Raw genomic sequence first — 16,779 nt, 5'->3', positions numbered from 1 at the left:
TTCATCCAAACTATAATACGGTCTCTCAGAGAGTAAAACTATGATTACTTTTCTGAATTCTGAGGGGTTTTCTATACATTTAACGTCGTTTGGCAGCTGGTTGAATAATTTTAGGCCATTGTGAATTACTAAGCTTTTAGTAAGTGTCGAGGTAGATATAGGCAGTGAGGTGGATATAGGTAGTCTGAAATCGTCAGTCTGACTAGCGGAATAGTTAGAGAAGACCAAAAAAAATTCATCTCTATGCTTGTTTATAAAAATTGCCGTTTCTAATATGAAGTTGAGCTTCAGGGGTTGATAATATTTCAATCAGAATGTTGAAACTTTGTAGCCTGTTTATAGGTAAATATATCACACATATCATCAATTGTTGTTTTGAACGTTCATATTTTCCAGACCTGTGAAAAATTGCCGTTGGGACAAATGATGAATATTTCAATACCAATTATATATTATCACCATCGCAATGTGCATAAAACACATTCTACATTTGCATGAAACTCAAATATTACGGTTTTGATAGTGCTGCCTCATTTCTCATCTGGTCTTATTTACTTGGTCGATCTCAAAAAGTTATTGTTGATGAGCAATAACTGTGGTACTCCTGATATTTCTATCAGGAGTACCACAGGGTTTCATTTTGGGACCTTTATTGTACATCATTTATACTACTGACATTATCTCGTCCATCAGGAAATGTGAAATACAGGTGTATGCTGATGACGTACAATTATACATGCACTTTGAAATCGATAAGTATGCTGAGGCACAAAATCTTTTCAACACTGATTTCGATTTGATCAAGTGAACATGATTTGAAAGTTAATCCTAATAAAACAATGATGATGCATTTTGGATCGCAGAAGAATCGTAAATTTGCAGAAAACAATTTCCATTCAGAACTAGGTCATACTATCTTGACTTCTGTCAATACAGCTAAAAACTAAGAGGTGATGCTTGACACTGATCTTAGATTCACTAGTCATGTTAAAAATTTGCTGAAAAAAGCTTGTATGCTAAAAAAGAATGCTCTGTGATAGTTTGGTGTTAAGCCATTTCAACTACTGTTACTTCATATATAGGCCATACTTATATAATTCACACAAAAAAGAAAATACAAAAAGTGCAAAACTCTTGTTGCCGCCTACTTCATGGACTTTGTTTGTAAGTATGATTCGAATTCTGGAGCCTTTAAAAACTCCCGCTGGCTCAATATGAGAAACCGTATGAATCATCATTTGGGTTGTTTTGTTCATAAATTGATTACCTTTCCCCATTCTTCCCTTTCAATACTGATTCTGCGTGAAAATATTCACTCAAGAAACATTAGACATAAAAACAAATGAACTATGCCACAACATCGCACTGCACAGTTTCAGAGATCATTTGTTTTTGGTGCTGTAAAACTCTATAATTCATAGCCCGAGCAATTGAAGAGATTCAATATCAGGAAATTCAAATATAAATATAAAAATTATATCTATGATAGTCAGTAATGTCAACTTTTGCTCATTGGACAAATTAATAAACAACAGATCAATTAAATTCAATTATTTATCAACTCTCCTCAGAGGGTAATCACGAATTATTAATTTTATTTCTTATTTCGTGGTACCACCACTGTTGATTGTCTTTTATTTCTGTATGTTCGCGTGAATTATGGAGTGGTGCTTGTTGGTTGAGTTAGAGTGGCTTTAAGCTAGACTTCGCTAATGAGTACCAGAATCTTCAGTAACTTATTTTCATTTTCAAATGTATCTTTGTATTGTTTTTTTGTATCATCAATAAAGCCGATTTATTATTATTATTATAAACTGTCAAAAAATCATTTGTGAAGAATGTAGGCCTACAGGAGTATTGTTGAATATACTCCCCAGAACGGAATTCCATATCTCAAGTGTGAGTCTACAGATTCATCTGCAGAAGATCCCAATTCTTTAGGAGTGAAACAAAAGCAGATAGTTGAGGTGTGGGGGGGGGAGGCAAGTGGATCAATTTTTCTCGCATATATAATACGTTGTCCAGTTTTTCTAACATTCAATCGCCTAACATATTTGATTTTCTGATCGATTAAGCCGTTACTTGAAGATCCATAGTAATTTCATAAACTACACATTACGGTTTGATCTCCACAAATTTAATTGAGAAATATATTATATGTTTCGCTAACACATCAGCTTTTTCAACAGTGATTTTAATACTACAAGTTGCTTCTTACGCTAATATTTATATACCACAGGTAACTACAATTGAGACTACCTCCATCAAATTACCTAAACCTCTACAACTTTCATATACCTGAGGTAAATCTTGTATTTTTCTTCTTGAATATATTTTTTATTGAATTGAAATATATTCAATGATTGAGGAGAAACTCTTATCATTTATTAATATTTCAGAGTTGATTTCAATTAAGTAAATCAATTACATCAGTTACATTTTGTAATAACAGGCGTCTATAAATGAAGAATCTTCTCAAAATATTGTTCAATTATTATAATGGATAAAATATATAGTGGAAAACAATGAATTTGAAAAAAACCTCTTGGTAAATGAGTGATCATTTCATATTTTTATTGTTCCTACGACCGTAATCATTATATACCTTGATTGACTTTTGTTCTGCTCCCAGAATGGAAATTGGAATTGTTGAAATATATAATTTGCATAGATATAAAATAATGGACATCTACAATTACGTGCCACGAATAAGGACCAGTTTAAACAACTGAAGTTTCTTTGGTTTTGATGTATTTATAATCGCTAAAGACTGGATAATTTGAAGAATTTTTGATGATATATTCAAATATGAGAAAACTTATTCAAGCGCTCCGGCACAGACACAGATACGAGGCGAATTGAATAGCCTAATTGAAAATGAACATATACGAAGGTAACCAACCACTCATTATTAACAACATAACCGCAATTTTCCTCTATTCAGCATAATTCTGAATCAGTGAACGATTTTATGTGAAAATCTGTTATTTAGTGATGAACCTGAATGGCGAATATGTTATGCAAATATTGGATAATGAATTCGAAGCGAATTCGTATTCCTTTTCAAATACTTCTGAAGTTTGCTTGTGTTGTATACATGCTTCGATACCTGTATACCAGTTGTATTCATGCTTCGATTGGCTAATTAAATTGTTGTCTCTACATCGTTGGACTGGACTTTATCTCAAAACTGTTTTTCTTAATTAATACGGAATTATTCACTTGATTCTAATAATATATAAAATTATCGTGTCACAGTGTTAGTTGCCATACTTTTTAGAAACGGCTTAAGGATTATCATTAAATTTCATATGTATATTTGGTAGGTCTGAGACTAGGTTCAAATCTATTTTTGTTACCCCTGAGTGATATGGGTGCTCCACTCCAATCATTTTTTTACTTTTTGGACAAGATGTTCTGTTTTTTATGGTCCTTCTCACCATCAGCACGGAGTAGGGATGAGAAAGAAGCCGGTCTTATGTTTATCTCACACAATAAATCTTCCCCCACTCCCTATACAGTTTTCGGTCACTGTCGGCGTATATACAGTGTGCGATGCCACCGAAGCTTTGAGTTATACAACAAAGTATTGGAACTCATTGGGTTTGCCAGGTATGCTACCGCATAATCTACAACTGAAGGTTGGATCGCTCCGTGATTTAAATCCACTACGGCTGTGCAACAGCACACGATTAGATAATAATACCACGAATCCCTATTATGCCTACAGATGCGCCAATTCATTTTGAACGTGTGCAATTTCCAATTAGATTGTATATTGACAGTTGCGGTTATGAATATATCGACATTGTAACTATTATATATTATCATCATATATAAGTATTAAACTGAATCAACCTAATTTCATTATGTAGTTAGGCCAATCAGCCTGTTTGGATGATTGAATAAATCAACAATTTGAATTCTGTTTAAAAGTTTTTTAAATAACTTCAACAGTTTTCAACATTTGTATTTTTTTGTCTTTTTTGTTTTTCAGTGTCATTTACTCCATTACAGTCAATATTATTTCAGTCCCATCCTGTTTAGAATAGAATGAAATCAGGAGGAAATAGAAATGTGTTTGGATTTGTTAACACGCTTTTATTAGCTTTATCTGTGTTTGTTTGTAACAGACTCCTTTCGACTCGATTTTGACTAACCTTAAACGGGCAGATTTATTTTGAACTTTGTACACTTATCAATAATCGGTGACGATACAATAATTTCATAGATTTATTTCATTATCCTGATCAGGATCAGGATTATATAATTTCCTCACATAGTCCCTGTATGAGAACCAGTAAGACAACCACAGTGTCTGTGCTTGCGCACCTATAGATTTTATATTAGAACAAATGTGCTTGAAATGGCAAAACAAACTGAGAAGTGGAAAACAAATAATGGTTTGAAAAACTAAAAAAAACGCGTGGAAATTTCCTAGCGTCCCAATTCCACAGACCTTGCAATACCTCAGGAAACTACTAGAGAAAAATAATTGCAATAACAACGAAATCGATGAATTCGTTTCTCTTACCAATTTGTGTATGAAACAAAATCGTTTCCAGGTAGAAGGTTGCTTTTATGAAAAACAGGAAGGAACGGCCATGGGAAATCCCTTGTCCCCCTACCTGGTAGACCTGTTCATGAGCAGATTCCAAATGGAAACTAAAGAAAAGTCAAAGTATTTTCCTAGGATTTGGCTAAGGTATGTGGATGATGTTTTCGCGGTATTCGATACCAAAAAATCGAATATCGAGGACTTTGTTTCCTTTTTAAATAATAGATGTCCATCAATAAAATTCACGTATGAATTAGAAAATAAGGGACAACTACCATTTCTTGACGTTTTGGTAATGAGGAGCAAAGATGGAGGGTTGGAATACGATATATTTAGAAAAGAAACAAGCACGTACAGGTATATTCCTAACAGTTCACATCACTGTGGACAGCACAAACGTGCTGGGTTGAATTTTTTGGTGCATCGTCTTTTGACTTTCCCTCTAACACATGATAGGTTCACAAAAGAAAAACGTACAATACAGGAAATAGCAGCCACTAACGGTTTCCCGAGGGGTATTGTAGATGACATAATTAGGAAAAAGAAGTTTAGGTTAAGAATGAACGAAATCTCGACTTTCAGAAAGGACAAAAACCAAGATAAATACATCTCAGTTCCATACCACCAATATACGAGGAACTTTGGAAAGATTTTCAAGGAACTAGGTATGAAGGTGGTTTTTAAAACAAGTCATACACTGCAGAGCCTTTTGGGAAGTCCAAAAGACAAAGTCGAGAATTCGGAAAAGTCTGGTATTTTCGAAATTGAATGTAAGGACTGCGATGCAAAATATTATGGACAGACAAAAAGATCTATTGAAGTGAGATATAAGGAACACATAGTACACTTAAAATATGGAAGACCTGAAAAATCAGCAGTCGCCCATCATATTTTGCAACGAAACCATTCCATAGACTTCAGTTCTTTAAGATTAGTTAGACAAGTTAGCAACAACAGGCAACTAGATGCCTATGAGAGTGTAGAAATAAGTAAACATAATAATATTATGAATAACGATAACGGACCAATACCAAATAGCATACTATATAGCTTGTTGAAATAATATTGTTGGGTTTATTGATTACTACAAAAAGACACATTGTTAATATATTTAGATAGGCAATATTGTGAAACTAATGTTATATAGCTGAAAATTGTTCTATATATAGCTGTAACATTTAAACATACATAAGGACATATTGTGAAATAATAGAAAGGCCAATTGTAAAATTAATTTAGGGTGGTACACTTGTATGGGTGGTATTACTGATTACCTACCTGTATGATGTACCTGATTAGTATAAGTTGCTTTAGTTTTGAGTAGTTTTTAGTTTTATCTTCCTCTTGAAGAATATCACTTGGTGATCGAAACACGTGTCGAGGTGTAAAAATAACGATTTGGTGTTGGGAAATGAATCGTGAAATGAATAAATTATCAAGAATTGTAAGAAATTCGCAAAGAACTTTGAATTCACGAATTAAAGGTAATACTGGAACCAAAACAGGCATTTTTACCAAACAGCAGGAACTCAATATCCTTCTTCGATCTCAACTTCAAAACAACTCCGGTGTGAACAATCTAAAACCTATTCAAATCCTTTTTCATTGCTTTACAGCCGTAATCCAATGTCTCAGATTTCTGCATAATTGTCATTTTCAAAGAATGAAAGTCCATTCACGGCCCCGACAAACTTCGAAAGAGAGAAAGTTTACTAATACAATTCAAACGCACCGAACGTGAGACCCTCCTTATCGCTTTCTTTTATAAATCGGATTTGTCGTTTCAAATGCGATTACACAGAGAGAGGAAGAGAGGTACATTTGAAACTGACAAGACCTGTAGTGAATGCTCCAAAATAAACAATCGAAATGAAACTCGATAAACTCACTTTGATCCTGTTCGACTTTAAAGGAAGCCCGTACGATGTCACTCGCACTGGGGTCGAGCCTGAATTGGAAAGGCGGACCGTTGCTCTTGGACCTGTCATCGTCATCCGTCGCCAATAATTCAACAACTTTTCTCGGCGGTACATGCTCCGGCACTACCGGTCTATAATCCTTGAGGAAAGTGGGCGCGTTGTCGTTGATGTCCTGTACAATCACAGTCAGAGTAGCGGTGGCAGTTTTCGGCGGAATCCCGTCGTCGATGGCGAGGATTTTCACTTGATGTCTCGGAGTGTCCTCCCGGTCCAGGGAGCGCTGTATGCTGACTGTACCCTCCTGGTTAATCGAGAACTGGCGCTTCCTGTCCGAACTCCTGTCGATGGCGTAAGAAACTTTGCTCTTGCCCCCTTGATCCGGATCGGTCGCTTTGAAAGTTTCCAAGCTTTTCCCGACCTCGGCGTTCTCGAATACAGATACTTCGATGTTGGGACGTTCGAACTGGGGTTTATTATCGTTGATATCTCGCAGTCGCACGACTACCCACGAATAGGCGACGTGGTATTTATCGTTGTCATTATCCTCTCCCTTGTCGTTAACTTGTATCCTGAATCGGAAGCCATTACTCTGGAGTAGATCCTCGTAGTCAAGCGGCTGCACGATTTTCAGCGAGCCCGTACCGTCGTTGTTCCTAACCATAGTGAACTTATCTGCGCCGTACCCGCTGTTTTCTATCACCTTGTACTGGAATTTATTCGTTTCATCTTCATCGTGTACGGTGACGGTGAGAATGGGCATTTCGGGGAGGGTGGTGCCGTCTGTTTCATCCACTTCTGTGAACCACTCGTCTTTCGTGAATTGGGGCGGCATGTCGTTGATGTCTTTGACTCGGATCGAAGCCGTTCCAGTGCCCTTCAACCCTCCTCCATCCATCGCGACAACTTGAATCGAGTAGTCTGGAGTTCTTTCCCTATCCAAACAGCATACCGCAGTTTTTATAACGCCCGTTTCGGATTCAATCTCGAATATTGGCGATCCCGTTTCCTCCTCGATGACATTCTTCTCGATCGAATATACCAAACGGGCGTTGGTGCCTTCGGATGGATCGTCGTAATCGACGGCCGTCATAGTCATAACGACCATGCCGGCAGTGCCGTTTTCTGTAACGTTACCGAAGTAAACGCCTTGCGGGAATATGGGGGCATTGTCATTGATGTCTTTCAGGTTGACTTGCACGTCTGCGTATCCAACGAGTCCTTCTCCTCCTTCATCTTGGGCGAACACGGTGAACCTCCACTGAGGTCTGCCGTTGGGTTGATCGCGGTCCAGGGGCTGTAAGAAATGACAGAAACGTTATAATAGTATCTAATTTTTGTATCTGTTTTTAAAAAGTCAGTTGATCAACATATTCTGGAAAAAATAACAGTGTCAGTTGCAAGACTTTACAGAGAAAACAATGTGGAAGTGGCATTCATGTTAGCAACATTATTAACCCCAATCAACACGGTTTCATGAAAGGACGTTCAACCATCACCAATCTTGTAACAATCACTCAACGTATTGCGGAGGGTATTGATTGTCAGTCTCAGACTGACGTCATCTACACTGATTATTCTTGGGTTATCAGATGACTTAATTACTCTTTTCAAATCGTATTTTTACAACCGTAAGAAGTACGTCCAACTAAATGGCCTCAAGTATGTCGAATATGTAGCCACATTTGGTGTACCACAACGATCAAACCTAGGACCCCTAATGTTCAATATGTTCAATAATGATATCAGAGCTGAGATTGATGTCAGTTTCCTTTTATACGCAGATGACTTGAAACTCTATCACAATATAACATGTGAATGATCGCGAACGTATCACCCTGAATTTAAATCTTGTTGCTACATGGTGTGGGAAGAATAATCTATATCTCAACATATTCAAATGAACTGTAATGTCTTACTCATTGAAAACGAATTTGACATTACACAACTACGTCATAAACAATCAAGTTCTGGAGCGTCCTGACACACTCACTGATCTAGGTGTTACATTTGATTCATTTCTATCTTTCAATAAACATATTGACACTACTCTGACAGCTGCTTATCGCATGTATGGATTCTTGGTTAAGAATACAAAAGACTTCGAAAAAGCTTCAACATTGAAATTACTTTATTTCACTTTTGTTCGATTTAGGCTGGAATATGCATCTGTTGTGTAGAGTCCATACTATCTGGTTCATATAAATCAACAAGAAGTCATACAGAGGCACTTCCTAAAATATATTTGTATGTCTTTTAAACTTGAAGGCACGTATCCTACTGTAGGAATACCCTATTATGAATTGCTTGAAACTCACAACTTTTGTAGTCTCGAGGTGAGGCGTAAATATTATTCATGATTTTTTTTATTTAAGGTCATGAACAATATCATTACCTGGTCTCAAGTGTTACATATGGTTGATGGTTATCTAGGAATAGTGTCACATTTTATCTCAACACTTCTCGTACAAAAATGAAGAAAAAAATCTCCAATTTATAAAATGTGCGATACCTCTAATTCTGTTAGTTTTGTCCTAGATATATTCAACTGCCAGATTATACAAATCAAAAGGCATTTGTTAGCTAACTGACAGTTCTGTTTTTAATTTTTTTATATAGATTCACAAATTATATTATGTAAGTTCATATTTGTGAATGCAGCTGTTTCTCTTTATCTTGTAATTGGGTTCATCCTGTAGAATAGTGTAAGGAATGAATAAAAAGAAAATTAAATGAATAAATGAAATTAGATGGAGAAATCTGGAGTTTATAGGCTCATGTGTCTGGAGTGTAATAGTGTATATGTGAGACATGGTGGCCAAAATTTTTCAAAATGGTAAGGTGAACATGAGAGATCCTTCAGACCAGGTAAAAATGATTCGATGTTCTCAAACCATACCTTGGAATGCAACTACAAGTTACCGAATCTTAACGATACGGAAATTTTGCAGTTTTCAAGCAAGAGTTGGAAACGCAATTATTTGGAATTCGGAAATTCATAAGCATAAAGATTGCAGATGAAACCTTCGAAATGAGCAAATCGACTAGATCAGCGTACCCAAATTATCACAGGTAAACAAAATCCAGGTGATAAAGCCATTAAGGACCAAATGCAATAACGTTAGATACAAATACAAGTGGTATAAAAGCATGAAGAGTTTTATTTCTCATTTTTCGTAAACAGATTCTATTACTTTTACAGACACGTAGATGTTATCTTAGTCTGTTCCACTAGTAGGTACAGGTAGGAAGTTGAGCAAGTTTGTTAAATTTGTCAATTCCATCAACCAATCATCACATCACCAATTCATCACTGACATGGAGCTAAATGATTCAATAAATTTTACAGACCTGACTATTCCTAAAATTAGTATTGAACATGATTACGCTATTTTTCGCAAAACATCTCATACTGATTGCGGATATTAACTCATTATTTATCATTCTGTATGTTTATTTTGTGTTAATTTGTTTTGTAAACAAGATTTGTCAGTTGGAGATTGAAAAATAGTAAAAAACGTTAATAAAGTTACTTCTTGACTAAAATTGGATTTATTAGCTTCAGTTGATCAATTCTTCTGAAAGAATAACATTGGTGACCCCGACGTGATCACGATATGGAGAAGTGTAAATCCCAAAGACTTGGTGCCGGTTTGAATTGAAGCATATTGATGGACTATAAACTATTTGTATTCCATCGAATAGGAGAAATACAAAAACGAACAGAAGTTAAAGATTGGTACTGGGTTCCAACTGAATATAACATTGCAAATGTAACAACAAGATGGACGGTAGGAGAGAAATTAATTTCAGACCAATGGTTTTCTGGGCCTCACTTTCTCAGATAGTCCGAGGGACTTTGGCCGTGCCAAGAACACAACATAAAATATTTGTCTGAAGTGGATGTTCAAACAAAAAAAGGTTTGGATTATGTCTGTTCATTGCGAACTATAAAATTGTTTACCAATTGTAAAAAGATTCTCCAAGTGGATGAGATTAATTCGTTCTACAGCTTTGTGCTTGAGATTTATTAACATTCTCAAAAACAAAAAAGGTTCGAACCCAATTAGACAAAAAAAAAAAATCTGCTGCTGAGAAAATTTGGGTACAGTGTGCACAACAAGAGAGTTTCCCCTCAGAGACATGCTGCCTCAAGAATGGAAAACCTTTGAGTGGAAGTAGTAAGCTTGTCAGTCTATGTTCTGAACTAAAAAGATGGAATTATGGTTCTCTCTGGCCGAACAAATGTGTTGAAATGGTTGTCAAGAGATGTTAGTCACAAAATTGCTCATCCAGCATTATCATGAGAAATTTCTTCATAAAGGAATGGAACTGGTACTGAACGAACTCCGGCAGGTTCATCCCACTTTAAAAAACGATGATAGGAGTCATAGGACTTCTTCTCAATTTTATGAATCACCAATAAAATACTTTTATACCTAAACTTACTTTTCTGATGTGTGCTCACTACACCTTTTCAAAAAAAATCCCTATTAGTTTTTTGTAGACTTGCAATATGTAATATTGAATATTGAACATTCCAGAACACCAAAAAAGAAAATTTACACAACTGATTATGAAATATAATTTGCGATTGACTAACTGCGAATCGCCTCAGCTGCTACTTATTCGAAGCTTTTCAACCTTTTCAACTAACCCCAAACTGAGAAATAAAATTGTGAAACAGTAAGAAACAAGTTCTAGCAACATTTTCAATTTTACTGTCCAAGAAAAATAATACAGCTCGTAATGGATAATTATATTCTTGAGTGAAAAGCCAACTAATATTACATCATATCATCATCCCAAAGAGAGACTGGATGTAAACTCGGTACAACAAACTAATTATATTCATCATAGCAGCAATTTACTCGACATAACCATCCTTGCACAGCTTGCCGCCTAATTTGATATCCAGTTTATTGCTTCTATTAGGAAATCCTAAGCCTCCAATAACCCTAGTTAAATACATAATTGTATCTACTCTTAGATTTGTGGTGATTAAATCAAACATCAGCCAATGACATACATATATCATTTAAAAAAAACACTCACGTTTTCAAACTCCCTTTTGAGCATATAATTTTTTAATTTACCCTCTTCACTTTCAAAAGAAGACAAACTTGAAATTGGTAAATTCAAACAGTAATCTACCTCGTACATTTCGACTGGCAGATTTTTGCATTGAAACATTAAGGAAAGTTTAAAAATTAGAAAGAATCATTTTTACCTAATTATCCATGTAATACCCGCTAGAATTTGTCCTACAAGTGTAGGCTGTCGTTAGCAACGGTTAAAAAACTTTTTTAATTATAATTCTAAATCAAAAAGCTGAAAGGCATAGAAATATAAAGTTTTCAGTGAAAAGCTAAGAATTACAAAGACGTCCTTCGCAAAAGCAACGTAAGAGAATTATTAAAAGTATCGCGATACGGAACAGTAATCCATTTTCGTCTTTTACTTCTGTTGTATGTATTATGAGATTCTGAAAGACCATGCTGCTGATATTAATTAACCGAGAAAATGATTTCATTCAAGAAATCGGAAGTGAATAAGAAGAACATACAGTTTTACAACTGAAGTAAAATCTCATCTTCAACAGTATTCAACGTAATTAATTTCGGTGGCATATAATGGAAATTAAATTACTGAGAACGGATCGTGGGAATATTTCATATTCATGAATACAGTTTTTTGACAATGAAATGTACAATTCTTTGCAATTCAGTTCAGAACATATGAGAAAAGGCCTTTAAAAAAGTTTTTGTAAATCAAAAAATATTTTTGACCGTATAGTAAACAATGTCAATTTTCGTATAAGAATATCTGCCTATATCTTATGTAATCTATCAACCTACATGAGTTATATTCATACACTGGATAAAAAATATCACATGAAAATAGTTAATGACTAATTTAAAACATCGCAACCTTCTCAATCAATCGAAACATTAGTAATGATTAGTAAATCTTTCAAGAAGAGCTTATTTCAAATCATCTGGAAGGACAATTCGTTCAGTCCCGTCTCAATTCACCTACACTGTAGGGAGTGTAGGGTAATGGACTGACACCTATCAGAAAACAACTACTCCCCTGACTAATACCACGAAGGGGGTTGGAATATATCCGACAGATGTCAGTGCGGGATTCTTCACAGACGTTATTCCTGCATATGCTTTTGGCGATACCACTGCCGGAATCGATTTTCCTCTCGACAGTGCAAGATAGTGTCCATTATCAACAGGAAATCAATGATTTCCGATAATTTCAGAGTATCATTTCTCGAACTAGGCTGAAGCGAACGATAAACAACATATTTGTCATCGCCCCATCTGCCTGTGAACGAGGTAACTAATCGCACATCCGAATCGCCCAATTCCTCGTATGAAGAAAAAACATAAAAAGGGAGCAACTGTAGCAGTTTATGATTTATTATAATTTTTGTGGAAGTTAATATAAAATCTGAATATTTGTGCTCTATTTATTTACCCATATACTCTGCTCATTTGGATATTAGAAATGTTCACAGGAATTTACAGTTTTGGAATTGAATATGAAAAATGAAACTTTGTGAACGATGATGATATACATTGGAAATTTCAAAATAGGCTGTTTTTGATTTTCTCCAACTCCAAAACAGTGAAATGAGAGACAAAAGTTTTAGTTGAGATACGGAAATATATAAAAAATACCTTGAGTACGAATATCTCTCCTGTGGTTCTATTTATGTCGAATTTGCTGTTGGCAGGGTTATCTGGATCAATTCCCTGTCCCGTCAGGAAGTATACGATATTCTGCGGTCTATCTTTGTCTCCGTCGGTGGCGGTAACCTAAATGAAAGTAACTAATATTATTCAATGGGTTTCACAGTAGAGGTTCAGAAATTTCAACACATTATTTTTCAACTGATTGCTGCCTAGAAAGTAGTGAGACGTACAAGGTTAGTTGCTTTTCAAAATTTACGGATTTTGTTTGCTGGCTTTGCCACCTCCATTTCGAATGATATAAACATTGAACAGAAAAACTTTCTGTGCTACTTGGTGTATATTATTACTTGATACAAACCAATTTTCAAGACGTCGCATTTTTCATCAATTTCAGTAGCCACTGCCTTGAAAAATTCAGGGAAAAATCATCATCTGACTATGATGACGATTCATCCAAAGAGTATCGTCAAAAAGTACTTTTATGTGATACCTTGTCAAATTTGTTATTATAATGGTTTTGAAAATCATGAAGAAGCTAGATGGCCGTATTGAAAAACCAAAGCTGACAATGAAATCTAATGGAAGAAACGTCCAATTGAAATTTGGTTCATACTGAATCTTAACAAACGTAAAAGAACACGAAAAGTTCCCATGCCTTATTTTCATTATATTCAAAATGGATGGAGTAGAGCAATATATTAATTTTATTTCTTCAAATAGCCAATTTGTACGATTCAACAAGCCTTCTAAGTCTCCCCATTTCCCAGATAGCAGTAGAAAATAGCTAAAAACGATCTATAGGTACAACTTGTCAAATTTAGAAAGAGCTTTCCGAATTTCGATATGATTCTGTCCACTAGATGCGAGTTAGAAGATGGTGAGAACGTGCAGATTTGACAAGCTGTATATAGTAACTTAATCATGCAAAATCTACCTACATGCAGTTGGGAAATAATGGCGCATTAATTGGAATATCCAAGCAAGCTCTTGTAATACAGTTTTGTGATAGATCATTTAAAAAAGCTCACTTTGGAATGTGTGAAATTTTGTGAGAAAATTTTGGTGTTGGGGAGCAGTGCAAGAATTCTGAATCCGATAAATATATTTTCTAAATTGGTTCTACACATATAAATAAACTTGCGGTTGTTTAAATATGCGAAAGAAAAAACAAATGAAACACAAATTGAGCTGCGACCTGAACTGAAACACGAAATCTAATTATCGACGCGTCGTTGGAAGGTCGGTTGGCTGGAAAACTGAATTTACATCAATTCGACAATTTGAACGGTAATAACAGGATGAATATTTTTTCAGGAAACTGAATTATATGCATAATAAATCTGAAAGGAGTAAAAAATGCAAAATTTGGGTCTCTCGGGATGTAGCATTTATTAAACTTTTACAGTTGCGCTTTGAGTCACATTTCTATTCAAAGCCACTTAGCATTTACTGAAAAAGCATAATTACGTATGAATGTTTGAAAACACGTTAATTGCCTGACTGTTAATGGTTGTAAAGTACGTAATATGCAAGTATTAGTGAACTACCTATATTTGAAAATTGTCATTCATTCATTGAAACCAACATAAAAAAAGATAAAAGTAGGGTTCGAAATTCATATTAACAACCATGAAATACCATCAATAATTTTGAAATGATGCACTTTTCACTATTAAGTTATGAATATTACTAAGAGCTTCAAAGAATTTGGTAAATAGTTTCAAATGCGACAAAATAGCAGTGAATATTTTTGAGTGAACGAATTATGATTGCACTACTTCCCTAAAGGACAAGGATATTGCTGATCAAGATATATGATCTTGGGATTGCTGAGTATTTTTTTATGGAATGTAGTTCCGAAGAGAGTCGAATTGTAGCTCTATAGAATATTGAACGTTGCTGAAACGTATATAACTTCCTAGATCTAAATAACACTCCTGAGTTTCTAAAAAGCCGTCGTTTGGCAACATCACCGTGTATTTGAATAGGTATTTCTTGGAAAGTAACACATATACTATTCATAAAAGTGGTACACTGAAGATTCAAATATTTTGATTGAAGGTTTTGAACAAAATGCGACGTCCATGGATGTCGAATATATTTACAGATTCTGGTATGTCTTCATTCCCAGCAGAAAGCTACAAACATTTGGAAACTTCAGTTCACTACAGTTCCCATATACCTGCATTACATATTTGACTGGTTTTCACTATAAAATTTAATGTTGGGCCTTCTGGCAATACTTGTTTCTATAGTTGGAGATATTAAACTGAGGAGCAAGGGTAGAGTAACATACGACTTCAAATGATATTCAGATATACTTGATGCTCAGGTGTACAGGGGAGTTGATCGTAAATTGCCATTCAAGTAGATTTTCAATAGGGTGTATCATAAACATATGATGAAACTACGTACCAGTAAAATAGTCTGAAAAACTGTCAATTTGATAAAAAAAGAAGTGCTTTCTGATGAAGCACCTATCAGGCGTTGAGAGGTATCTATTTTGTATGAGCTATGCATGCAATTTGCTTTTGGAGAAGGTGTTTGGACAATTTATCAATTAAAAAAAAATCCCTATCCTAACTACACTTGCCTATATTCTATCATTTCTCAAATAGTTTACTGTCGATATATGAGAAAGTTTGCTTATCAATTGCATTTCATTTCATGTCATACTAAAGGTGAAAATTTAACAAAAATATGGTGAAAACTCCAATTATTCAAATTTATGCCGAAAGATCTGTTTTGGTGAATGCGCCACACCCGCCAAATTTTAAATTTATTCTTAAGTTTAAGCACAGCCAATCTCATTGACTAGCAGCGGTTCTAGGATTAGTTTCCAAATTAGTTGGAATATTTGTGAAAACTGTGGTCACACTGAGAAATATTCCAAAATCTACAATTGTCAAGATGCTGTAAAGAGCGATGATTGTTCCGACAAATAATGTTCCAAAGTCATTTTTTTTGATATTTTTTTTCTCAGACAAATAGCAGATATAAAGTAGATATATGAATGATTATTTTTTCTGAATAGATATGAAGCGAGATTTGTCGATTTGAGCCGACAAAATAATGGAATTGAAATAATGTTTTTACTGCTCCGGACGACCCAAACTGTTAATGTAAAATTACTGTTATTTTTTTAATTTACCACAAATAACTCCATGTTATGATTGCGGATCAATATCATGCAAGTCGTCAACAGTTCATTGAAAATTCTGTGAAAACGAAATATTTGAAATTCAATTTCTCAACTAAGATCAGGCATTTCAAATATCACAGCATCTTAACATAAGCCAATGCCGATTTAATGTTGAAATTCATAATTACGATATATATCAGTTGTTAAAACCACTATTTGTGTTCATGAAACCTCTGAAACCGCATTTTTTTTATAAACAACAACTTAACGATAAAACTGTCAAACACGATAGTCTCAAAATTTCAGACCAATTGATGTTTTTTATTGTGTATTCTATCCTACCTGAGAATTACCTGGAAAGAGCTTGATATCCAGAAGGAAAGTCTCAGTTCTCATGAATATTCCATATTCACTTTAACTTCAAAATGTAATTCGGGAGTCGACATTTATGCATCA

The 16,779-nt window shown here is 34.8% G+C and overlaps 1 protein-coding gene across 1 annotated transcript in view; it reads right to left on the bottom strand.

Moving 5' to 3' along the window:
- CadN (neural cadherin) overlaps window positions 1–16,779 on the bottom strand; it is a 796,050-nt gene that overhangs the window by 19,773 nt on the left and 759,498 nt on the right. Inside the window, 2 exon segments of the mRNA XM_074174961.1 lie at window positions 6,448–7,771; window positions 13,167–13,304. Of these exon segments, the coding sequence (XP_074031062.1) occupies window positions 6,448–7,771; window positions 13,167–13,304 (1,462 nt within the window).

This window comes from Leptinotarsa decemlineata, unplaced genomic scaffold (assembly GCF_025532065.1).
Source record: "Leptinotarsa decemlineata unplaced genomic scaffold, Ldec_3_MD MMD2_tig00000882_RagTag_RagTag, whole genome shotgun sequence".
NCBI lineage: Eukaryota > Metazoa > Arthropoda > Insecta > Coleoptera > Chrysomelidae > Leptinotarsa > Leptinotarsa decemlineata.
Note: the sequence above shows the minus strand (reverse complement) of the source record. Positions and strands in the feature narration are given on the sequence as shown.